The 27,340-nt window shown below is 39.6% G+C and overlaps 1 protein-coding gene across 11 annotated transcripts in view; it reads left to right on the top strand.

The window, feature by feature from the left end:
- LOC134224508 (peripheral plasma membrane protein CASK-like) overlaps positions 1-27,340 on the top strand; it is a 666,907-nt gene that overhangs the window by 248,752 nt on the left and 390,815 nt on the right. For all 11 annotated transcript variants that reach the window (XM_062703917.1, XM_062703880.1, XM_062703885.1 and 8 more), the window contains one exon: positions 19,549-19,654. In XM_062703917.1, coding sequence (XP_062559901.1) covers positions 19,549-19,654 — 106 coding nt within the window. The remainder of the gene's footprint in view (positions 1-19,548; positions 19,655-27,340) is intronic.

The following is a 27,340-nucleotide window of genomic DNA, read 5'->3' on the forward strand; positions in this document are numbered from 1 at the left end:
ACAATTGGTACAATTAAATACCCTTGGCACAAAAAGACGCACCGGAAACAACATATTTTCTATATCGACATATTTTGGGAGCATCGAACCGGCGAATGTCACCCGAAGAGAGCCTGACTTAGAATATACCTTTTTACCATCTACCGTGGTTGCTGAATGCAATTCCTTGCAGTCCAGAATATCCACGGTAGATTGCAGGGCATTCTTTAGGCGACCTTTCCCTGCAAGCACATCCTTACAAGTCAGGCTCGCTGCGTTGATTACACCTTCTATCTCGACCTCCCGCGATGGGACATAAACTAAATATTCAATATTGTACGCCTTGTCTTTCGCAATTTCATTCGCCACCTGGTATGTAGGTGCGGCGATGCGTAATTTGTTTCTGTTGATTTGACTGAATTCAAGCTTCGTAAAACGACGCGTCAAATCTCGTTTTATGCCCAGGAAATCTAGGCTCTTCACTTTCTGCCGAAAGTAAACAACCCAAGGCCCAGGCAAAGCCGCATGGTACAATCGTGTGCGAGTACTATCTTTTGGAGGCCCATTGCCTCCTACTGTCTCTGCCTCCATTCTCACCTCGCAAGGTGGAAGGATAATTATTGCTTATGCTAACTTACAACTAATAGCTTATTAGAAAAAAAAATATCAAGAAAAAAAAACTAATTCAGTTTGTGTCTATTAGTTCCGCTCTTTGACGGGAGAACAATAAAGCAATCTCTTCCACTTATCTGCGCCTGCTGCTGTAGGTAGCAGCAGTAACAATAGCCTGCTTCACTGGCGTCGCCAGAAGCAGCTACTTCCCTCGCCGACAGCGATCGCCTTGGATCCGTAGGTAGGAATAGCACCACACAATACTTGCACTACCGAACACAATCCGCGATGAGACACAGCACACACGTCTGGCTCGTTCAAGCTATCGGCACGGAATGTGTCGAATGTCATTGGCATTTATTTGAATAATTCATGAATTCATGATGTATTACGAACCTGTAGTGTTTAAATGGTCCTACAACTTTGTCTGTAATCTAGATTTCGCGCTCTAGTCTCAGATTGTACTGTTGGACATGGATAAAGAACCACTCAACAAGTGATCCTAATGGGTTCTTCAAAAATTATGACGTGGATTAAGCTTCCAGAAAAAGTGTTGGGCAAATTGGTTGAATGACATGCAGATGACCTTTTATAATACAGGTACATCACGTACGACTTTCTCATTTTCCGCATCCATGGATGGCCTGCCAAATAGATACCTTTTTTTCTGGCGAGTTTTGCCACTTTCTTTGTTTTTATCTCCTTAGAAAATGCAAACCATGATATGGTAATGTGAAAACTATGTCTATCAGCAGTTGCCTTGGCAGTTTCCAGGAAGAGATGGGATATTCGTCAGTACCATGGTTGCCCTTGTCGACGATATTTTCAGCCAAGCAAACCCTTATCAGTATGCTTAAAGATGAGCGGCTGTACCGTCAAATTTGAAGCGAATTGACAACATGGTCTTCCCAGTAGTGGCACACCTCCATCCTTCCCTTCAGCGAGTGGACGTATCAGGAATTCTAACCTGAGCCAAAAATCCCATTTGACGCTGTCAACTCATTTTTTTCAATTAATTTAGTCTTGCATCAGTGAAAATCAACACGATTTTATTTCTCAAGACGTTCAGTCGACAATAATTTACGTGATTTCACATCGTACTGTATCATTGCATGAACAATAAAGCACCAGAGGATGTTCCACACACTGATTTTAAAGCATATTTCAGCGCGGTAGTTTCTAAAACTTTACCATCTAAGTTATCTCATCTCAAAGAATCGTTAAGAATTTCGTTCTGCCGAAGAAAATATCCTATTTTGTGCATGTATGGTATGAACGGCCATCATCATGCAGCGTGCAGTGGAAGGATGGTAATCGTTTGGCAATGTTCCAAAATCTTAGCCAGCAAAGACTGAGCATTGTCAATCAGCTGATGATGAGGGTATTCTACATTTATGGCAGTAATCAGATCAAATCAGAGTTTGTGTATTCATTGTTCAACCTAATTCCCACCGGATGGCAGTGATATATGGAACAAAAGCTGTCTGTATTATGGGCCAAACACAATTGATACGTTTGCGTGCGTTTTGACCATGGGAAAACTGTCAAAACGCACGCAAACATATCCATTGTGTTTGGACCATTACAGTCAGCTTTAATCCGGGACTTAAAAGTGCTATCTCTACTGCATCTCCAGTGACTTGTTTTAGATTATCTGATTTCGTGACCAGTCCCAGGTCACTTCCGCTTACGATACGGTTTATGCCACCATTATCAATTGAATAATGGATCCATGAACAAACTTCTGGATTTTCCAATTTGACGCGCATTTAGTTTTATAAAATGTCAAATTAATCCATTTCCAGAAACTGGCATTAGAGAAAGGAACACTCCTAATGTGAAAACAAGGAAACCATCGCCCGGTTAAGCCACGTAGCCACTGCAATTAAATTGTCCACTTCTAAAGACTTCATCGATAGGAAACACTTTCTCACAGTAACGCTAAACATTCTTCGGGATCTTCTTGAACACTGAATGAACATAACTTCTCTGATTACATTGCCGCCATCACATTATTTACTTTATTCGATCACTTCACGACGGCAAACAAAAATCCACCGGCCATAACAAACGTAAGCATTGGAAAAAAATTAGCAGAAGTTTACAAAACGTCTACGCGCACTCACAGACTATTACGATCCCCTGCAGCTATGGCAGTAATCAGTGTTGGTAAAATCATTTAAAAATTCCAATCATCGAACACTTACGAGCGGGCAGACTGCTTTGAGATTTTAAAGGAAAATATCATCAATTAGCTAGAAGCAATTTTTCGCTGAGCAGCGAGAGGTAAGAAGTGTGTAGAGGGAAGTAAGAAGTGAGAAATAAGTATTGTGCAGTTATTGGTGAAAAGTAAGATAGGACAGGTGAGAAGTGAAAAGTGAGATAGCTAGTAGCGAGGAATACGAAGTGAGAGATGAGCTTGTAGAGTAATCAAAGGAAAGGGAAGAAAGGAAAAGAAAGAAGGGAGAAATAGAAAGAAAAAAGAAAAAGCAAGAAGGGAGAAGAAAGAAGGAAGAAAGACGAAGGAAGAAGGAAAAAGGAAGAACTTTCTTTTCACTTTTTACTATTCACCTTTCACTTTTAACTTTTTACTTTTCACTTTTCACTTTTAATTTTTTACTTTTCACTTTTCATTTCATTCTAACTTCCAGTTCCCATGTCTCATTTCCCACTTCTCATTTCTCACATTCCATTTCTCATTTCTTACTTATCACTACTCGTACTCATGGAATAAAATATTTTAACTATTCGGCTAAACGGCACGACGTCATTTTTTTGTAAGATGAGTTCGGTATATTCCGACTGGCAGTAACTTAAAAACGTATTATTGAATGACAGGATTTTATTTCTTTAGTTTAATTTTATTTCATAATTTAAACAGATTTTACGACCGTGCTTGGGATAAATGATTTGTTTATCGGATTTATCGGTCAGTCCTACTCAAAGTATGAGTCTTCCACGGTAAATTAAAAAAGTTACACAAAAAAAAACAAAGAAGAGCAATACTATATAAGAATATTTACATAAAAGAATAGAAAAGGATGAGTTGGTATCGAGCGTCCTAACCTGACGGTCGCGTTTAAGTCTCTCCGAACTTTTCCCCCACGCGATTGAAAGTGTGAAAGTGGTTTTTTGCTCTTGTACAACGCGGTATAGTTGCGGACCCGGCTCGACAGTACATGCGGCTTTTCTGTCGTTATCATCGAAACCAGGACAGGCGGCATTATCCATCGACGCTGGAGCAGTGTCCAGTAGCAGAGCAGCAGACACACTAAAACAATCGCCTGGCTCGTATCGTGTGACCTTTTCTGCTTCAGCTCTACCTGTACCTCTACCTCTACCTACTTCGTTTACCTGTACGTCTCTATGTACCGGCAGTCATGCACTGTAATAAGTGCCAGCAGATTGGCCACACGGAGACCTACTGCTGCAATAAACCACGATGTAGTGAGCAGCTTGCCGTGGGTCCCTGCAACAAGGAACCAAAGTGTACCTATTGCGGAGAAACTTTGTAAGATCTTTCTGTATGTCCTCAGTACATAGAGAGAGGGAAAATTCGAATCCGCTCCTTAAAGCAGCGGACGAGGCGTTTCTACGCCGAAATGTTTGAAAACATCGCTACGGCCGCTGTTCCATCAACCCAATCTGTCACCAGCAAGCACATATTCTCTTTCCTGTTGTTAGATGATCAAGACTCTGACTCTGGGGAAGGCAAAGAATACACAGTTGTTCAAACAGGTACAAACCGGAAGCGAATGAGATCCAAGCGTCAAAAATTATCTCAAAATGTCCCCGTTTTACTATATTCGGCCCTCCCTTGAAAAGTCAGCGAGTGGCAGAAACTCCCCAAAAATTCTACACCGGGGTTCAAGTGTGTTGCTGGCGATTTTCCGTCACTTCCGGGAACATCTAAAACCCCAGTTGTTCCAGTTTTATTTATTCATTTATTACACACCGTCGGAAATAAATCGTACAGACTGAATTAAACTTATAACTCTATATCTAATTTACAACATTTTACTGATTCGGTTTTTGTAGACATCTTTGGATATGTTGAAATCAAATTCATTGCTTGTAGCGTTGACTGATCTCAGACAAGCATCCAGCGGATTGTTGTAGCCGTAATTCGTCCGATGATATGGAATGGCTATAACTGAGGAATCCGAGGGGGAATATTCAAGGGAACTTATTCTAGAAGGGCGCCTTGCCCAATTGTTCCTTACAGTACATCATAGATGAAGAGGCGTCGCATCATCTCTCGTCTGGAAGACAGCAGTTTCAAGTCTAGTAGTTGGCATATTGGTTATGTGAAACGGTGACCATATAGTCCAATGTCTTCGAACAGTACAATGTCTTCAAGGCGAATAAGTCGTTGAATCCTGAAGCATGTCGTCGAATAAATCCTAGGACAGAGAATGCTTTGGCGGTTGTTATTCCAACATGTTCATTGAATCTTAACTTTGAAACGATTGTTACACTGAGATCACAAATCGACGTAACACGTTGCAGTGGTGTTAGTTCTGTGCTCCGTTACCCAGCCCGGGAAGCCAATGTGTGCGAGTTTTGTTTTTTATTGCTAATGCTCGAGGAACCGTATCGAACGCCTTGGCGAAATCGATGTAGACCGCGTCAACTTGCCTCCTTATTTCCTTTTCGCGTGACAACTCGGTGACATTACACATCAAGTTAGTTGTTGTTAGTTGCTTTTCGAAAACTGCACAGTATGGATAAACCACGATAATTCGTTACTCTATTAATGTTTCCTGACGTGTAAATAGGAACGACGAAAGCAGCTTTACATGCAGTCGGGAATGACTTTTCTCGCAACGATTGAACGGTTGAATAGAAGTGAAATCGGCTTAGCGAGGTCCGTAGAACAGTTTTTATGAGCATTGGAGGTATGTTGTCCATTCCCGATCCTTTCGTGACGTCTAATTCATCAATAGCCTGCGAAACTTCTTCGGGCGAGAACTGAATGAGTGGGAGATTGATGTCGTGTATAGGAATATGATTGAAGTGCACACTACGTGGAATCGGCGCTTTCAAAGAACATCACAAATAAGTTCGGAGCTTCCAAGTTTGAACTAGTTTGAATCTCATCATAGCTAACATTGTGAGGAATGCGAACTGATGATTTTTGTTTCCTTACAAAATCCCAGAAACGTGATGGATTTTGTCTAACACTAACCTGAATTTTGGATATGTACTCTTCGTATGTAGAAAGAAGAACTGACTTGTACTTAGCCTCCATTTCACTTGGGGTTTCTCTGTCTTCCTCAGTTTTTGTTAGAAAGAAACGATTTCGAAATTTTCGAAGCACATTACGCCCAGAAAGCACAAAACAACAACCAAGTCATCTCAACATACACAGGTTGATGCTTCCGATAAAATGACTCTTTCTACGTCTGTGGATTTCATCTTCCTTCCATTAGAAATCTCACCCGTAGTAAGAAACATCATCAACATCTTGGCTGTGCATATGCACAGCACATGTTTCGAAATGGACAAATTGATATGAAATTTGCGAATAAGAATCCACGTGTTTTGGAGGGACTCGAACCCTCAACGTCCTATTCTCTAGATAGGCGTGATAACCCCTACACAACAAGACCACTTAAAGGTCACGTTTGCGGAAAAGCCATCAGAATCCGAGTATCAACCTTCTCATACAGGGATAGGGGAGGGCGATCTGCAAGGACCTTTGCAATATAATTTAGATAATTTGTTTACTTTGGCTATATAGCTGGGCATCGAGTTCGCTCCGGAGAAAACAGAGCTGATTATATTTTCTAGAAAGCATGAGCCAGCCAAACTAAAGCTTCATCTCATCAAATTGTCGAATAGGTTCCTCATTCAATGCGAGGTTTCAAACCCATTGGTAATTGCAAATTTTGAGAAGCTAATCGAACGTAACTTCCAAGCAAAATTTATGACACTATACTACTGCTACATGGGTGGTTGCTACTTAGACCTTTTCGGTTCTACTGTCGTGTTTGATCTGACCATAAGACAAGAGATCTTTGGAATTTCGTGGAGTGCATACCGCAAATTTGCGGGAATATATACAGCCATGTCAGTTGCGACAAAAATTTTTTCACCTACGGGTCAAGAACAAATGAATCCACTGGATTTGGTGTCTTCAATGATTTTCATAGCGCCACTCGTAAATCTTTGTTCCGTATATGTTGCCGAATTAGCGACTATACACCACGCATAAGAGCGAATTCCCTCTCTTCCCTCTGATCAATACTTCATTTTCATGGAAAGCCTCAGTTCCCTGGAGGTTATTCGTTCAATGAGGCCGATACAGCACTCACCATGTTTTCTAGGCAAAATACGAAATATGCTGAGTGCTCTATCTAATCGCTTTTTCACAATCACCTTGGTATGGGTCCCTTCACATTGCTCGATTCCGGGCAATGAGAAAGCAGACTCACTCGCCAAGTTGAGCGCTATGGAAAGCGATATATATGAGCGTCAAATAGCCTTCGCACTTGCTCGTCCGCAGGCTCAGTTGCCAACGAAAATGGGATGAAGAAGATTTGGGTAGGTGGTTACACTTTATCCCACAGGTATCGAGGAAACCATGGTTCAAGGGGTTGGACATCAGTCGAGACTTCATTAAGGTAATGTCTAGACTGATGTCCAACCATTAAATGCGCATTCCTATCGAATAGGGCTCGCAGACAGCAATCACTGCGGCTGCAGGCTATCAAGACATCACCCACGTTGTCTAGAACTGTCCCGAATACGAAGTGGTCAGGTTCGATATATGTGCATCTCTCTGGGCCCAAGGGAAACCAGACAAGGAAGACATTAGAGATGTGCTGGGTAAGCTTGACCTTGACTATATATGATCCTTTTATATAATTTTTCGAAACGGATCAATGTTTTCATCTAGTTCTTCTGTCAACTTTTCGGTAATGTCCACCTTAACCCCCCCTCTTCAGCCTGCTATACAACAGTTTTTTTTATCAGCGAAGTCAATCCTACGTGTTCATTACATCCAGATGCAGGGAAAACATCGCAACAACGCTACTTAATGACAATGTTAAAATCACTAGTTCCTATCCTATACTTTTTTTTTTAATTTTGTGCTCCTTAACCTCGAGTAAGCCGCGAGTTTTTCGGCTCCCGAAAATTAACCACTAGAAATAATTATTATTATTTATTCAGACTAAGGCCGAAGTGGCCTGTGCGGTATATAAGAGTCTTCTCCATTCGGCTCGGTCCATGGCTACACGTCGCCAACCACGCAGTCTACGGAGGGTCCGCAAGTCATCTTCCACCTGATCGATCCACCTTGCGCACCTTCGCTTCTTGTGCCCGTCGGACCGTTGTCGAGAACCATTTTCACCGGGTTACTGTTCGACATTCTGGCTACGTGCCCGGCCCACCGCAGTCGTCCGATTTTCGCGGTGTGAACGATGGATGGTTCTCCCAGCAGCTGATGCAACTCGTGGCTCGTTCGCCTCCTCCACGTACCGTCCGCCATCTGCACCCCACCATAGATGGTACGCAGCATTTTCCTTTCGAAAACTCCTTTCCTCCACGAGCATCGTCCAGGTCTCGTGTCCGTAGAGGACTACCGGTCTAATGAGCGTTTTGTAGATTGTCAGTTTGGTACGGCGGCGAACTCTATCCGATCGGAGCGTCTTGCAGAGTCCAAAGTACGTACGATTTCCAGCCGCTATGCGTCTCCGAATTTCTCTGCTGGTATCATTTTCGGCAGTCACCAGTGAGCCCAAGTACACAAATTCTTCTACCACCTCGATTTCGTCACCACCGATGCAAACTCGCGGTAAGTGGCTCACAGTGTCTTCTCTTGAACCTCTTCCTATCATGTACTTCGTCTTCGACGTGTTAATGACTAGTCCGATCCGCTTGGCTTCCCTCTTCAGTCTGATGTAGGCTTCCTCCATCTTCTCAAAGTTACGTGCCATAATATCTATGCCGTCGGCGAAGCCAAATAGCTGGACGGACTTATTGAAAATTGTACCACTCGTGTTAATCCCTGCTCTCCGTATTACCCCTTCCAAAGCGATGTTGAATAGCAGACACGAAAGACCATCACCTTGCCGTAACCCTCCGCGCGTTTCGAAGGGACTCGAGAATGCCCCTGAAACTAGAACTACGCACATCACCCGATCCATCGTCGCTTTGATCAACCGTGTCAGTTTATCCGGAAATCCGTATTCGTACATTAGCTGCCATAGCTGGTCCCGATCGATTGTATCATATGCGGCTTTGAAGTCGATGAATAGATGATGTGTGGGCACGTTGTATTCGCGGCATTTCTGCAGTACTTGGTGAATGGCGAACACTTGGTCTGTGGTGGAGCGTTCGCCCATAAAACCCGCCTGGTACTGCCCCACGAACTCCCTTGCAATTGGTGCTAGTCGACGGCATAAAATTTGGGAGAGTACCTTGTAGGCGGCGTTCAGCAATGTGATTGCGCGGTAGTTGCTACAATCCAGCTTATCGCCCTTTTTGTAGATGGGACACACGACACCTTCCATCCACTCCTGCGGCAAAACTTCCTCCTCCCAAATCTTGGTAATGACCTAGTGCAGTGCTCTAGCCAGTGCCACACCACCGTGTTTAAATAGCTCTCCTGGTAGTTGGTCAACCCCAGGGGCTTTTTTGTTTTTCAGCCGGCCAATCTCCTCCTGGATTTCCTGGAGATCCGGAGCCGGTAAAATTATGTCCTGCACGCGTTCCCAGGTCCATCACCATACTGCCATCTTCGTCTGCCTCATCGCCATTCAGGTGTTCTTCGTAGTGCTGCCGCCACCTTTGGATCACGTCACGCTCGTTCGTAAGAAGGTTCCCGTTTATGTCCTTACACATATCAGGCTGTGGCACGTGGCCCTTACGTGGCCCTTCTTATAGAACTTTCATGTGTTAAGTATTAGCGCGGTACAGTTCCTCCGTCTCTTCACGGTTTCGATTCTCCTGCTGGCGCTTTTTCCTCCGGAAAATCGAGTTTTGTCTGTTCCGCGCCCGTTTATATCGTGCCTCGTTCGCCCTCGTGCGGTTTTGCAGCAATCTCGCCCATGCTGCATTCTTCTCTTCTACTAACTGCTCACATCCGCCGTCATACCAGTCGTTTCTCAGATCCGGTGGCACCGTGCCAAGCGCAGCAGTTGCGGTGCTTCCAATGGCGGATCGAATTTCTCTCCAGGCATCTTCAAGAGACGCTGCGCCTAGCTGCTCTTCCGTTGGGAGTGCCACTTCCAGCTGCTGCGCGTATTCTTGGGCTAGTCTACCGTCTTGTAGCCGCCCAATCTTAAGCCACTAGAAATAAACAAAACATGAAATTGTAAATTAAAACTTGTCAAAAAAATTGCAGTTCCGTAATGCCTTCTGGCGTCTGGGCCCTCAAATAAAAATAAAATTGACAAATAAATAGAAAAAGGCAATGAAGGCAACTTGGCCGCTATCGAAGCTAGTTTACTCGGGTTAATCTCATTCTTGACAACAGAAAATCCTTTCTTCAGAATTTTCTCGGAAGTTTTTTAAAGTTTGAAATTAATTTTCAAAGAATTTTTTTTTTGTGAAGGTTTACTGGCGGGACTCTGAATAGAGTAGAAACCTCTGCACCAGGCCTTTGATGATACTAGAGATGGGCAAAACAGCTCATTGCAGTGAGCGGATCTGATCCGTTCAGCTCATTGAAAAGAGTCAGCTCCTTGGATCAGCTCTTCAGTTCTTTAATGCTACATATATTAAAACATAATTGTTAATATTATTATTTTAATTATTGAAAAATTTATGTCATTTATTAATTTATTCATTCATTCATCTATTTACCTCACTTTGAAATTTTTAAAATGTTAAGCTACAGTGAGGTAATAATTTCTATTGAAAAACCGACAATCTCTGTCTAGGAGTTCATTTAGAACCATCACATTTATTTCTATACAAAAACTAACTCAACATTATTTTCTATTCATAATTCTAAGTTACATTTTGTTGATAACGTTTCTCAAATCGTTAATTTGAATAATTCAGTCCCTAATCTCTGATATGTATATGAACCATATCACGTGTCATAAGTTTTCTCTCCACACTGGGTGCAGTCAATCAATGCCTTGTTTGCGCGCGCTTCTAACCGTTCTAACCATGCGTAGTTGACATTTTCATACAAGCGAGCCCATTCATCTATATTCACGCTTAAAATCAATAACACAGAGATGTGTTTGCATCACACAAAACGGACCTAATGCGGAACATCCCCTAGATGAGCGATAGTTACACAGCCACAAAAATAGCTCGTGTGGTTTTATTGAAGCTTGGATTTCAATATTTTCAACAGTATTTGGTTCCTCATGAAACAAGGAATCTGTACAAACGTTTACATATTGAAAAGGACCGTTATCACGACCGTACGAGGCATTTTTGTGCCTGTGTAACTGTCGCTCATCTAGGGGATGTTCCACATTAGGTCCGTTTTGTGTGATGCAAACACATCTCTGTGTTATTGATTTTAAGCGTGTTGGTTCCCGAAATGCGAGAGAAATAAAAACAAGAGAGTAAAAAAATACAGAGCACGGTGCTACACGCTTAAAATCAATAACACAGAGATGTGTTTGCATCACACAAAACGGACCTAATGTGGAACATCCCCTAGATGAGCGACAGTTACACAGGCACAAAAATGCCTCGTACGGTCGTGATAACGGTCCTTTTCAATATGTAAACGTTTGTACAGATTCCTTGTTTCATGAGGAACCAAATACTGTTGAAAATATTGAAATCCAAGCTTCAATAAAACCACACGAGCTATTTTTGTGGCTGTGTAACTATCGCTCATCTAGGGGATGTTCCGCATTAGGTCCGTTTTGTGTGATGCAAACACATCTCTGTGTTATTGATTTTAAGCGTGTACAAACAAACCGAGTGCACATGTAGCAGTATGCTGGCGGGAAAACCCGTCGCAAGTAAAAGATCCGCTCCGTGCAATACACAGCTCCCTGTTCGGTTCGATCGCGACTGATCCGGATCGAGATCCATGTCGCACGGATCTGAGCTAGTGGCGCAGCTCTCGCTTCCATGTCACAGCAATTTCGAGCTGGGACGACGACATGAGCGGAACTGAGAGTTGTTCGAATCTTCGGATCTTTTGCTTAGTACGGTTCGTTCGCTACCGCACTACTAGGTATCTTTTGTGTGTCCGTTCGTAGCGCCGAGTATGTGGGTATGGGTTAAGAAATAGGCGGCAAGCTCAGCAAGCTAGATTATTTTTGCTTGTGTGTTTCTTATTCCTCTCTGCAGCAGAAATGATTTCTGTTGCTTGGCTAGATGGTGCTGTCGCTTGGCTTGATGGTGCTTGAGGTGCAAATAATAAACGATCAGCACGTGCGCGGTACTGGACTGGAATGCTCATACAAGCTCGCTTGTGTTGTATACCGCGAGCGTGGTATTTTCGTTTGTGCTGTACAAAATACAACAGTGCGCGTACTCGAGTGCGTACGCTCGAGGGAGTTTCTCTAGGCGCGTGTTTGACAATGATTTCATCAATTTAAAGTGAGCTGCTGAGCTGGGCTTCTTTAAAAAAGATCCATGGCTCATCAGCTCAATGTAAGGAAGCGAATCTTTGGAACAGCTCCTGAGCGGAGCGCCCATCTCTAGATGATACCGTTGCATAATTCCGTTCGAAGCAGTTTGCTAGCCGTACACGGAACATGTCGTCCAAGAAGACGCTGTTGCAACTGAATCAGAGGGAATTACGTTCATAGATAGTCAGAGAGGTCTAATGCTAACTAACATCGTAATCGTTTGAAGTCATTTTTGTTATTTTCTTGTCAGAGTCACATTATTTAGCCAGTTTTTATGCTATTTAGACGTCTATTGTCATTGTACGCGTTCAAAATCAACCGAAGCAGTTTATCCGACTCACATGGAACATGCTGCTTAATGCTTTATCGTAGAAACTGAGACGGAAGTTTTTTTCTATCAAATATAAGAAAGTGTTCAATTCCCGATTTATAAAAAATGACAAGCTAATAACTTTTGAAGCAGTTTTCCAGCCGTACAAGGATCATGTCGTCCATTAAGACACTGTTGAACTGGCTCAAAAGACATTATATTTACAACTTTACTTTAATAGATATTCTCTCCCATTATCTCATTCTTAATTATATAGATTGATGTGTACGATATCATTTTTGTCTTTATGGTCAGAAGGTATGGGTTCCTAGAATTACTTTGTTTACCTAAGTTATTGGTTCTTCATGGTTTTTGTTCTGTGTCAATACCATCAAACACAATGTAAGTTATGTGGAAACTGTTCGTGCATTTGGTCTATTTTATTGTTATTCCTTTGTCAAGGTAGTCTAAGACTATTATTATGTTCTAAGAAGTAGCTTAATCGCTTCTAAACTGTCAATATCTATAACGTACTAATGATCAGCTATGAGTCAGCTATAGGATTCACTTTTCGGTGGCAAAGTAAAACTTCATCACGCCTATTCCCTACTATTAGTAAAAATTATCGAGAATGAAGCCCTCATAATATTGTTCATATACCATAATTATAATGTGTGGTATCTCTTATTATGGCTCTTCGAAGTGAGACATAACAAAATAAGACTGGCACCACGTTCCTAGTTTTAAAAAACTTCTACTCAGTAAATCCAGTAGTCATTTCCCTACGAATGTCTTGAATACATTGTGTATCAATAAATGCCTAGCTGGCTGAGTATAAGCGTGGCTACGACTCATCGTCACAGGGAACGCATCAGAAAAGTATTGCGAAAAGAAGAGAACTCACATCATTATCACTGATGAAAAAGGCCTCTGCCTGACTGCACTACCATTCAAGGCTCCAAGATACGATGTCCGTTGAATTACATGCTTATGCCGTAAATTGGTGCGTCAATGCCAGATATGTAACGCGGCACCGAACAAAAATAGTCAACATGTGATACCACCACGACAGGATATGTCTTTGGTTGCCATATCAGTGCTAATGGCGTAAGCCGACCCACCGCGGCAAGGTAACATATCCGAGGGGAAGGAAATTAATTTTCAAAAAAAATTCAGAACAATAATCTTAACTTAACAAGAAATAATCTTAACTAAAAAAGTAAATTCTCTTCCACGAGAAATTATCCTTTTGTTTCACATAAAAGTGCCTTGAATTATGGCAGGAAATTCTTTTCGATTTTCACAGGCATTTTTCAAAATTTACGGAAAAATTTCGATCAGAAAAAAATCTAATTTTCATAAGAAAACCCGAAGAAATATTTTATGGAAATTCTCTTTAACTCGTAAGGGGCATTATTTTGAAGAAAGCTCCCATATGTTCTCCAATTCTTCTGAATTCTCGTTTCCACAAATCTCTTTCTGATTTCTTGAAATAATTTATCTAATTTCCTCAAATATATAATTGAATTTGCATAAGGAAGGACCAGCGGCATGACAGATAGTGCACACTAGGGCGTCATTGCAAAGTGTCGAGTTGCCAAACTATTGTGAAAGCAGCGCACACCTCACACCATCCGCAGTACCGAAAAAATCCTGAAAACCATCAAGAATACGACATTTCAGATAAATTTCGAAGTATTTTCTTGCACAAAATATTTACAATGCAATAATTAATTTTGTTCAAAATTGTTCTGATTCAATATATTGATATCAAAAACAAAAATATCGATATGACCGATATATTGAAAGCAAACATATCGATATTTTGATATTTCGGAAGTACCGGAACGTCCTTACTTTACTCAATTTTTGCATCCACAATTCATTCGGTTGAAATCAGGCTACTGTCATGCTATTGTTTAGCCCATCGCCAAATCGTAGCCAGGATGTCCCGGGCACAAATTTTTTTTCATACTACTTTTCAATGATGACAGCGGTCTATGTCTATTGATGATGATGACACCGCGCTTGTCACAGGGTCGGTTGAAATAGTCATTTCGGGTTGAAAACTTTTTTGGGTTTGTACGGTAACTGAAATCTCGCATTTAGTTTAATAGGGGCGTAACTGTATTGATCGATTTCTCTTAATCGATTTTATATTTTGTTAATAACTCAATTGTTTCAAATACTACAACCGTGATTATTGATTCTGGTGCAAGATACAATCATCCTATCATCCAAACCATTAAATCATCAACAAACTAGCGCAATTCGGTACAATAATAAAAAGAAAACATCGACGAAGAGAAATTGATCTATACAGTTACGTCCCTATGAAACTAAGCGCGAGAAATGTCTTTAGATCATGGTGATGTCTACACTAGTACTTCATACTTCATACTTGGGCCAATTTTCTACTTCGTTGACTTGCTGTCCTTGGCGATGGTGGCGAATTGAAGAACCGTCTAGCTGCAGCTAATAGCCTGTATAACTATTGTGGATCTAAACTTGCCTGGGAGAGCTGCATAGACGGATGTCGCTCCTCCCAAGTTGATTTTCCCCTCCGGACAAGCGTCAACGTATCTTCGCACAGCTTCGCCTACTTTGTTTCGGCTATTTCCTCCCGTGAATATTTTGCGAACGGTCCGTAGGGTTTTGAAACGTAGATAGACCACCGTTAATCTACCTATGAGAAATCGATGGTTCATTTTTTGCTTCACTGAATTCACGAACTTCACAGCACTTTTCTTCGCTACCCCGAAAGGGCGCACTTTGACAAACACACGGACATTTAAAAAATGCTTACATAAGATGAATGCGACTTAAAGTGCCGCGAGAGCTCTTTTCGTCGACTTTTGTCGACAATCGCCGAATTTCAGCCCGTGCCAGAAAAGCGCCACGCGCTGGAAGTTCAACGCGAAACTTTTTCGGTACAATATCCTCCTTTAAAAATAAAACTTTACACCAACAGAAAAAAATCGAAAAGACAAACGGAAAAAAAATGCAATCACGTTTAAAATCACACCAATTACGTACTTTAACTTCCGCGATAAACTCAATTTCAATTGAACTCAATCTCTTCAAAAGAAGCTCAAAATTTCAAATGGTGACAAAATCAATAAGAACTAATAGCCTGTTAAGAGTTTCATTTCTTGATACCATATTAAATAAGAATAAGCTGTGTGAATTTTGAAGTCTTCATCAACTGATAAAGCTTATATTCTAAACAGCCTTTGACGAGAAGTTTCTTGGTTTTGTCTTTCGATTCAGCTTTTCAGTTGAACAAAGGTTTTCTCGAAATAAAAGTTACCCCAAATTCATACGACGCGACTGTTGCCGTCGTAAATGGAACATTGCATGCAGCGTTAGAATCGCAGCGACTTTCGCCCAGCGACAGTCACGTTGCGTGTATTTGGGGGAACCTCCATCTCAATGCTAGTTTCAAGTCTGATTTAGAAGAGATTCATCAATCGTCAAATATATACTAGAATTTTCATTGGTGAAAAATACACTCCTAGCACTCACTTCATGATCGTCAATCAGCCGTTTCAAAAATCACTTCAAATCTGATGGAAGGATAAGAAAATGTCAAACCGAAAACATCATGTTTATGACACTTTTCATTTATCATTAGTAATAATATGCATATACAGTTATGAATCCCCATGTTACTCATTCAATCGCTTCAAAGCCTTCATGCTCTTCTCACTGACTTGGGACAAGAACATATCATATACTCGTCTCTGATAAGATCACTCTGATGCATGTGGATGGGACTGTTATCCATCTATCCATCCATCATCATGAATATCGCTTCCCATCATATCTAAGGAACATCAAGTAAATGCTATTTTTTGCAATAGCTGATCCACTTGAGAAATAACCATGATGGAACACGCAACACAGTTTTTCGTGAGTTTTACTTTTTCAACTTAGGCCGTTACCAATATTTACAAAATGCATGTCCTGGTGGATTTTAAGTGAAAACAAAAATAGAAAAGAACGAATTTAAAAAAGGCAAAATTCGATCTTCTCTTAAACCAAAAAACAAATTTGACAATTATTGTTTAAAATCTTTGTACAGTCAAACCTCCATGAGTCGATATTGAAGGGACCACCGACTCATGGAAATATCGAGATGTAGAATACAAATTTCTTGGAAAACTGTTTGAAGGGGCCATCACAGTAACCCAGAAAATATTTTTTTGATATGGCATAATTTGCTTCCATGAGTCGATATCGAGTCATAGAACATCGATTCATGGAAGTTTGACTGTATATACAATTCTGTAAGCTTTTTATACAGATATTGCATTAAAATAATACAAATCTAAAAGATTTCAATTCAACAATTGTATTGAAATCTTGCATAATTGTATATGCCAAAATATTATACAATTTCTGTAAGTTTCTTATGCAGAACTGTATTAAAATCTGCCATCCGTTGGTTGGGTATATAACTATTAAAAATCAGATGATGTCGCCTATAAAGAAGTCGCCTAATAAAGAAGCGTGGCCCCGTGTTATACACGCCTGAGCATATCAAATAATCTAATTTGAAAAAGAAAGGAAAATTCGGTTTCATTCTCATTTCAAATACTTGGTCTATTTGTCTGTGCCACCCCACCACGCATGGTTGAACAAACTTTTTCATATTTCGATTTGAGTTTCTTCATTATTTAGGTGCTGGCTGATGAAGCAACATGCTTGTTGATTCTTGGTTCGAGAATGAAGTTGTGATGCCAATGGGAAGGGCTCGGAAAACTGTTTTTCCAATTCTTCCTCCACATTCGTTCGCTGTGGGACACTATCCAACATGATAGCCTGTGAGGGAGAATGATGCATATGGATGAGTAACCCCATCCGGCAGCTATTTCCATATTTCACGACTAGCAAAGTCACTCCATCAGCATATTGTCTTCTCGATTATCTTTTTCCTTCTGCCTAGAACCATCTTCGTGGGATTGATTGTCTACTGTAAACTGGAAGCCGCATGGTCACTGGTTAGGATAGAGGTACTACTCAGTAAACATAGCTGGAATGGAATCGCTTTCCGTTGCGAACCCTTTCTGTGGGAAAATGAGCCAACAATCAGGAAGAAAAATCGCTATCATCGTGACTGTTGGTACGAACCGAACCGATTTGCATCTGCATTAGCCATGCAAAATCAAATTTGCAGTGGAGCGGTTTATTGAGTACAATGTGTTCGAATCAAGACGGGTTAATCTAAAATTGAAATTTGTGGAATGAGGTTTACTGAAATTCTTGGAACTTCGTGGGAAGACATTCGTCTCTCGCTGTTATTAAATATCCATCTTTCTATTTTTCAATCTCACTAATTTTTATTCTCAAGCAAGAAAAGTTATTTAACCTCTTTTAGTGGAATGTCTTCAATTACTGTCTAAAACGAGTTTAGTATTTTCCATTTCAAATGGATAGTTCTTCGACAGTTCTTGTAAGCTTCAGTTACCAAGAGGCGAGTTAGTACTATTTCATTTACTTAATCTACATCTCTTCTTCTTCTTCTTCTCATTGGCATTGCATCCCCACACTGGGACATAGCCGCCTCGCAGTTTAGTGTTCATTAAGCACTTCCATAGTTATTAACTGCGAGGTTTCTAAGCCAGGTTACCATTTTTGCATTCGTATATCATGAGGCTAGCACGATGATACTTTTATGCCCAGGGAAGTCGAGACAATTTCCAATCCGAAAATTGCCTAGACCGGCACCGGGAATCGAACCCAGCCACCCTCAGCGTGGTCTTGCTTTGTAGCCGCGCGTCTTACCGCACGGCTAAGGAGGGCCCCTAGTCTACATCTCATTGTTAGTAATTTGTTCTTTCCACTTACCTACATGTGCCTGTTTATATCTTTGTCCATCTGCTTATTCCTTTTTATCTATCTAACCTCCTATCTTACTATCTCTCTACCGTCTGTTTCATCCTGCTGATCCTATTGCTCAAAATTGAAACTCGCTATGTCGCTATGTTACAATTTGTGACCGTTGGATACTATATTTAGACCTCAATCTGTCTAGTTACAAAACTTATCCATAGCTCAACATGATGCCACTTGTCACCGAAAATATGGAACGCATCCTGCGCTTGCAATGGGTTATGCATGTGGATGCTCTCCTCGTTTCGAAATTTCCAGTCAACAGTAAAACTTTTTCGCTTATCGCATCCGCCGCGTAATATAATACGAGTGAATGAATTCGTTATCAGGCACAGGCGGCGATGATGCCATTTTCGACTCAATTTCATCGCTGATCTCAACCCGCTGTCCCATCTTTCAGTTTGGTGAGGCAAAACAAACTCCCCTCCCCCCAGCGATGAAAGCGTTGAATCTGCGGGGGAAAGATGGATGGCGTAACTGACATATGAACACATTATGTGGGAAGATAGAGCGCTCAAGGGTTGTGCCTCTAGTCAGTGCGGTGTAATATGCCTATCTGAACCCACCCGGCTGTCTGTTTGGTCATGATACATCTCCATTGGTTGTGTGGTATTTGTTGGATAGCCATTAGCTGGAAAGAGGGTTGCCAAATTTGTTACGGCTGTTGAACTGAAAAAGAAAATCAATCGGTGGAACCATAACGCCTCCAGTTATTTGGTATATTTTATGTTCTCTGTACACATTTATACATATTCCAATTGTTTTATCGAATTAATCATGTTTTTAATTGCCTTTTTCTTTCACATTTTCATACTTTACTTACTATTTGTTCCCTTAATATTCTATATTCTTTATATTGTTTCCTCTTCTCATATCTTTTCGTGCCGCTTTCCCAATAAAGTAAGATCAAACTTTGACAATAGATCGATTGTCAAGTTATAGTCAGTTAAATAACTTCTTGGAACAAATGTCACTCACTTAAATTCAATTTGGCCAAACATCCTTACAACAAATGTCATAAATTTCTTTTCGTATCCCACACAACTAATCCCAGAAAATATATTCTGGATGACGGGGCCATCATCCTACCATCCTCTCCGATTTATTTACAATATTTTTTCTGTCCCCCCTAATGGAGCTTTCCAATGGATTATAATGTTTCTCTTTTGCTGTTCTTTCTACTCCAAACAGATCTGAAACGAGAAGCTACAATATGTCACATGCTGAAGCATCCCCACATCGTCGAGCTGCTCGAAACGTACAGCTCCGAGGGAATGCTGTATATGGTATTCGAATTGTAAGTATTATGCTTCTTGCTATGACGACGAAAATGAAATAGTTACCGGGAGCGAGCAAAAGTGTGCCGTGAATGTGGCGGTCGGTCGCGATAACGCAACAACGCAACGGTGGTACCAGTCGGTGTGTGGGGGGTAACGATGGATAAGCGAAATGACGACATCATCCCGGAGGGGATGAGTGAATTGGTACGCTCGGGAGCCTTTCCGAAGCCAGGCTATGAATGTAAAGTAGAATTTGGCTTGGGGTCTTGTGGCAGGTGATTGCCGGTATGCGCTGGTACTGAGGTTAAATCGGAACGCACCTTGACGGGTTTCGCTAAGTGAAATAGTTTTCGAATTGTACAGAATTCAATTTAAGTTGTCCGGGAATTGGGATGCCTCGAATTGCATCGCTTGAGTGAATTCCGCGAAAATGTGCAGCTGAAATTTGCGTTGGGTGGAGGTGAAGCGTAAATCCAATGTTTACCTTGCTTATGATGTTAATAAGTTGCAACTTGTAGTCGTCATGTGGAAGTAAGTTGGAGTTTGTTTTATCATCTTTGTGAGAATATATAACTTACAGATGACTTACCACTATTTACCACTTTTTGAGCTGTCGCTATATTTAAGCCTTAAAGTGCTTAGTGCATGATCCCCTACATAGGAATCAAATTGAATGTAACTCTTCTCCGCATTGGAACAGGAATTAGACCTGTCTATCAAAAGTTATCATTTTCACAGTTGGTAATTGTAGACATCCTATGCTGGACTTTACATGAATTCAGTGTTTTTGTGTGGCAAGGACAACCCAATATGCGTTGGGAGTCAAAAATGTTTCACATCGAAAGATTCTAGATTGAACCGAAAATCAAACCCGCCATTTTCTTATTGATAATCCTACACCTTCACCCATGAGGCTAGCTGGAGTACACGCTTTAATGACTCGGATTATAACCTGATGAGAAACTTGACAGAATGCACGATGAATATTAAATGAAAAGCTTTTAGTTAATCATAAGCTGTGTTATCTCTTTGAATGTTTGTTAAAGAATGTTCTCAACTGGGATTTTAGCGAGCGTGTACGTACACATTTCACCCTCAATCTATTAAGTTTGTTTTCCACTATGAGTAGCTGTTACGGCAAAGCCAAACGTGATTTTTTAACCATAACATGATATTCATTAGAATTTTCGACGCGAGCCCAATTAGTCCAGTTGTCAATGTATTACTAAAATCTAAGCAAAGGTACTTAGGATTGGGATTGACTTAGCCTATCATCTTTTGAACTGCTGAACCGAAGTTTAATTTGTCTTCAAAAAATGAAATTTAATTTCGCGCAGCAGGCATACACTTCTTATTTTTATTCAAGTATTCTTATTTTTATTGCAGTACTCAAATTAAATCATGGAAAAAATGTTACTTAGGTCCTTTTGAAAAGTTAAGCGAGATATCATGAATCTAAAGGGGTTGAAGGATGCGTGGACATACCGTACCATACGCACCGCGCTCTTTTTAAGTTCTCATTTTGTAGTTGTATATAAACGTGTAGTGAAATGAATAACATTATAATAAGAAATTATATCAAATTTGTAGAATATAACATCAACTAGGAGCCAAAGTTAACTCGGGTACATCTCTTGTAGAAAAAGCTGGAAATTGTAAAGAGTTTAATTATTATTTAGAATGTTATGAGAATCAGATAGCGGGTCATGTGCCAGTACTTCGTCTGCATAAAGGTTACATGGCAGGTTGTGAAGCTTTCATTCCTGGGTGTACTATGAAAATGATAAATCATGAAAATATGAAGATACATAATAAAATAATATAAATATATAAAAACATGAAAATATGAAAATTTTATAATATGAAAATAAGAAACATAAAAATATAATGTAATAAGAGAATAAATATTGCTATATGAAAATATAAAATATGAAAACATGAAATTAAAAAATGAAGATACAAAAATATGAGTACAAAAAAACATAAAAGCATAACATGGAAATATGAAAGTATAAAAACATATGAAACGGAAACATGAAAATATAGAAATATGTAAATATGCAAATTAAATTATAACAACATGAAAGTATAAGGATATAAGAAAGACAAAAAAATATGAAAATTAAATATTTGAAATTATAACAATATGAAAATATGATAGCATGAAAAAAGAAAATACAAAAGATTAAAATATGGGATTTGAAAATTAAAAATACAAAAGTATAAAAATAAGAACATGTACAGGAATAAAAAATTTGAAGCATGAAAATATAAAAATATAAAAGCATCATAATGTGAGCATATAAAAGTTTAAAAATAAGAAAAATATAAGAATATGGAAAACATAAAAATATTATAATATGAAAGTGTGAGAACATAAAGTTATATAAATATTAAAATACAAAAATACAGAATATAAAAGTGTAAAAATATTAAAACATTAAATATCAAATAAGAAGGTGTAATGTTAAATTTAAAGAAATATGAAAATATGATTATATAAAAACATAATAGAATAAAAATCATAATACACAAAAATAATATACATAAAAGTGTAAGATTATGAAGGTATAAAATACGTAACTAAAAATATATAATGTAAAAATAGAAAAAATAATAAAAATATGAAAACTTGAAAAATTAAAATGTAAAAATTTATAAAATAAATAGAGTGAAAAAAAATTAGTATAATGAAATAAGGGGAATGACGGATTTGGCAGGTTTTATTCTATTATTGACAGGGAGGTTTTTGTTGACCAAATTTTATGAAATATGGTCACAATATTCTTTGATATGCGAAGAATAATTAGGCCAAATTTGAGCATAATTGGTTATAGAAAATCCCCTGCCAATAATAGAACAAAACCTGCCAAAGCCGTCATTTCCCCTATGTGAAATAAATAAATTACTATAAATTATTTCGTGGACTGGAAACTAGTGATACTCATGTTTCCTTTGAAATCTCTGTCCAGATTGCTATCAGAAATCAAGGTTGGTGTAGTCCTTAATTTCAATCTATGACAAAAATGACAAAAGCATTGGAATAACTATTCCTGGCCACGCTTATTTGTACCGTCACTAGGGAGAGAAAGAATAAGTACCACGACGTTGGATATTGTGAAGGTATTCGTTGGGTCAGGATGTGCCTGTAGCTGGCAATGTGACCATGGTAGAACTTACCCCGTAACACACCACGAAGAGGTATCTACCCAGCGTTACGGGTAGCTGAGTACCCGAAAGCTTAGTACACATAAATTGAGTACTAATTTGCTTTGACCCAACATCATGATAAATGGGTCCTAAAGTCCTACCTAGTTTACGGTTGCAAACGACAGTGCATCGATCAAGAATATCTGAACCGATATTATAAAAATTCTGGTAAAAGTCTAAATCATTGTGTTTAATACATTTTGAGGCAAATTTTGGCCTGTGCAACATTTCAGAACAAATCAATCATTAGCCCAAAACGTCAGGTTCATACATCAACTGTCAAAGGTTGAGTCAAGTGCCTTGCGGTGTTTTGCTAGTGCGTTTGAATCATATTATTCCGTACGTCAAACAAGACCGAAAATGTCGAGGAAGCATTTTTCATCTATTTTCAAATTTCAAATTAAACAATGTTCCTTTTGATTTTTGAGTCAAAAGAAAAACTGACGCGTTCAGGATGATTAACTTCATCGTTTCCTGAAAGAAAATCGAATATCGATTCTTAATTTTTGTACCAAATTATATCCATGGAATCATTCCATGGGCTTGTTTAATGAACCTACAGCTTTTGTTTGGTGCCTAAAGATCGAAAATCGGTTGAAATTTGAGCTTTTGTGAACGTGAAGAAATCTTGGGTCCAAATGGACCCCAAATGCACAATGTGTCACCTTTTTTGTGGCGCCTCTCCTAGATGTCACTGGAACCTGATTTTCTCAGGAAATCTTAGGCTGTGAACCATTCCACCGATTCCTTTAACTCTTAGTTAAAATTTGATAATTCGATGGTTATTTCGCCATGGTTAAGAATAACTCTGCTCCGGAGCATGGTTAGATTTGACAGATCGATAGTTTTTTTTCCTGTTCGGGTGTACCCACGGGGATGACAAGCTACGCCATCTTTGTCACATCTTTTCTAAGTCACCAATACGAGTGCACTGCGAATGCAACATAAACAATTACGAGGGTGAACATGATATAAAACGAACAAAGGCATAGACAGTACCTTGTGAAAGTAGCATTCTGAAGAAATGAGCCAATAAGTTGAACATTCTTAAGTTTAAAGCAAGGAATCGAGTGTAAAATAGTTTTAATTTATAGTTTGTTCCTTTTTTTCTCTATTAAATCATGATTGTATCATGTTGCATTATTAAGTGGCATGGGCGTTTTGCATCGTATTCTCCTGTAAAAACGAAAACATTCAAAATTCGCGCACATACTATTGCAAAATAAATCAGTATTGGGGTAATTTGACACTGGGGGATAAATTTATCACCCAAAAAAGAACGAACAGGCAAACCTGTCAAAATCCATAGTAAAAAAAATTGGATGTCGCTCCTCTGGGTGTACCACTGCGACCAGTCATTAGATCTATTGTAGCATTCCCCGTATCCTTAGTGATTAAGTGCATGTCGAATTACTCCATTTTTATTGAGAAGCAATGAAGTATCGGTTTCGATTCAGTTCTTGTTTTGTTTTCCCAAGAGTACATGACACGGTCCCGCTATTTAGACCATTCACAGAGAGCAATCTCATTGAAGGCGCGCCCCTTATCAAATCTTTCCTTGAGAAAACAGAACAGTAATACTGTTAATTGGCCATGCATCGGAGCCCTGGCCACATCCTTGTCTTGCTTCTAGAATATCACCAGTATAACTACAAACCCGGGATTTGGCTCTATCTACAAGACCATTTCAATCTGTTCAGTAACAAGAATTCTTCTGTTCCCCGAACTACCATTGTATACCAGTTCATGAAGAGTTAGTACATCCATAGAACCCTAACTCGAACTTTTTCCAGCAGTTAGTTCAGCCTAGGTCGATGGGCCCTGGTTTTAAAACTAATTGCTAGAAAATCTGTTTCCGCTGCATACAATTTAGCCTCAAACGACAGGAATTTGAGACTTTCAACCATGTGCAGGGTAAAGTTAATTTTGTTATAATTCAAAAAACTGCAATTGGTAGAGAAGACTAAATACGATAAATCCTTGAAATAACACAACTTATTGCCCTAGCTTGAAAAATGGATTAAGCTAGGGCTCGGTTTGGTAGATCTTACCCCGTAAAACACTACGTAAAAGTGATCTACCAGCCTTACGGGAGAAGATCGATAGTTAAACTTTGTTCGCGAGAAACTGGCGCCGAATTCATTCCGCTTCCAATAACAATCCATCTGTCAAAACTCAAATGGGTCGGCTTTGGAGTAACATTTTAACCACGATGGGAAAATAACCATCGAACTGCCAAATTTTAACTAAAAGTTAAACGAATCGGTGGAATGGTTCACAGCCTTAGTTTCCAAAAGTTCCAAAAGAGACATGTTGCAACTGCGTTTATATGGAAGATTAATTAATTATCTTTCTGAAATCATCCTGGGTTCACATATGTATGCTATTGAAAAAACTTAATAATTACATAACTTTGATTCGTACCATGGTTTGAACTACACTGTTTATGGTTTGAACTAAATTCGTACCATGGTTTGAACTACTGGCAGCAGCTCCTAAATATAATACTTATTACATGAATGAAACGCTAGGAATCCTATAGAAAAGCAAATTTGTTTTACTATTTATCTTCTCGAACTAGATTAGTAACTCGAAACATGTGAAAATCGTCAAAATTATCGATATGAAAATTACAATTTTTTCACATTGGAAATGTAAACAAAATGCTACAGCAAGGCGCATGCAGCGCTCCTAGCGGACATCTGTAGAACATGACTGCATATACAAGTTCAAACCACGATACATTTTAGTTCAAACCATGATCAGTGTTTATCGTGTATAAATGTTGTTATTTTAACTATTTGAAACTGTTTCTCAATTGTACGATGATGTCAATCGATTGCAGAAAAAATTAACTTTCTTTTGATATATTGATCTCACTCCTGTGTCATAAATTGCGTCTTTTATGAGCTTTTTGAAATTGTGCAACTGGTGGGGGATTTTCGCGCAAATTCAGGACGTTTTTAAAACGCTCCATTTTTCCACTTAAAAAATATGTACGAAAGTTTAAATGAACTCTATCACTTCCAGTATACCTAAATATGGTATTCGTATTGTTTTAGGATCATTTCCTGGCAATAAGATGGTAATTTCGACTGATTTCAAAATGGCTCAAACCATGATACGCTTTTCACTAGTTCAAACCATTGTTGGATACCCTACTTCGACATTGCGGCATAGGCGACGCGATCTGTGATTGGTTGAATGCAAATGTCTCTATGAAAAAGAAGCTCTCCCTCCTGAGAATATGCCTCAACTGAAGAAAACTAAAGCGCAGACGAAGACGTTGGCACCGTTACTTAAGAGTCCATTATTCGACCATTGCGAGATTGAATTTAAAACGCGCTAGTGACGACTACAGACGATTATATGCTGCAATGTCATGTTCTAAGAGTGCAGAATAATTTGCATCGTGTAGGGATCCTATAATGAGAGATATGCGAAAGCGGCCATTGTAAGCCAATCGAGCATTGAGAACTTTCAAAACGTGAGCCAAATGAACGTTGTTATTGTTGCAGATTGAGACGAGGTTGAAAGGTATTGAGATAGATTTTAAGAAAAGTTTCATCGAATAAACAATTTGTTTTACTTTCACGAGTAGAAGTAATCTAGTTTATGTATCGTGTTTTGCCTATTTGTATTGCATATTTATTTGATAATGCTCATTTAAACACTGTTAGTGGACAGGCCCTCCTTAGCCGTGCGGTAAGACGCGCGGCTACGAAGCAAGACCACGCTGAGGGTGACTGGGTTCGATTCCCAGTGCCGTTTTTTTTTTTTTTTTTAACTTTCGTTTATTTGGAAGGCTCATTTGCCGTGAAGCGTTACGGAGCCGAAATCAAGTTTAACAATACATTTCTTGATTCTTATACATAGTGTTAGTTTTGGGGAACCGAAAGACTCGCGGTTTAGTCGAGGTTAGGGAATACAATAATACAGTAGGAAAGGAAAGGATTTTAGGGTGCTTAAGTAATTACGATGCTGATATTCACAAAGTTGACATTCCTCGCATTTTTACATCTGTAACGGGACAAACAAACTTTTTTTGGGAGACAACGAGGAGAGGAAGACATACGGAAGGGATTAACGACAGACATGGAAATGTACAACAAGAGGAAGACATTCGATATGGGGTACGACAGACAAGGGAATGGGCAGGCAATGATTACAGTTTTACATCAGCAACTTTCAAAAATTGGTGGACCAGGGACATGTACTCGAGATCAAGGCCCGACAACACTTCCCTAATAGGCTTTGGTTGTTTTCCTCGGACCCGGAGATGTTCAGTTAGCGCAGATCTGGGGCCACGATGCTCCTCGCACGCCCACACGACATGATCGATGTCCTGATAATCCTCGCCGCAAACACAGAGATTTCCTTCCGAGAGCCCCACTCTGAAAAGATGTGCATTTAGAGTGTAGTGATTGGACATTAGACGACACATGGTTCGAATGAAGTCTCGTCCCATATTCAATTTTTGAACCATGGACGCT

This window comes from Armigeres subalbatus, chromosome 1 (assembly GCF_024139115.2).
Source record: "Armigeres subalbatus isolate Guangzhou_Male chromosome 1, GZ_Asu_2, whole genome shotgun sequence".
Classification (NCBI taxonomy): domain Eukaryota; kingdom Metazoa; phylum Arthropoda; class Insecta; order Diptera; family Culicidae; genus Armigeres; species Armigeres subalbatus.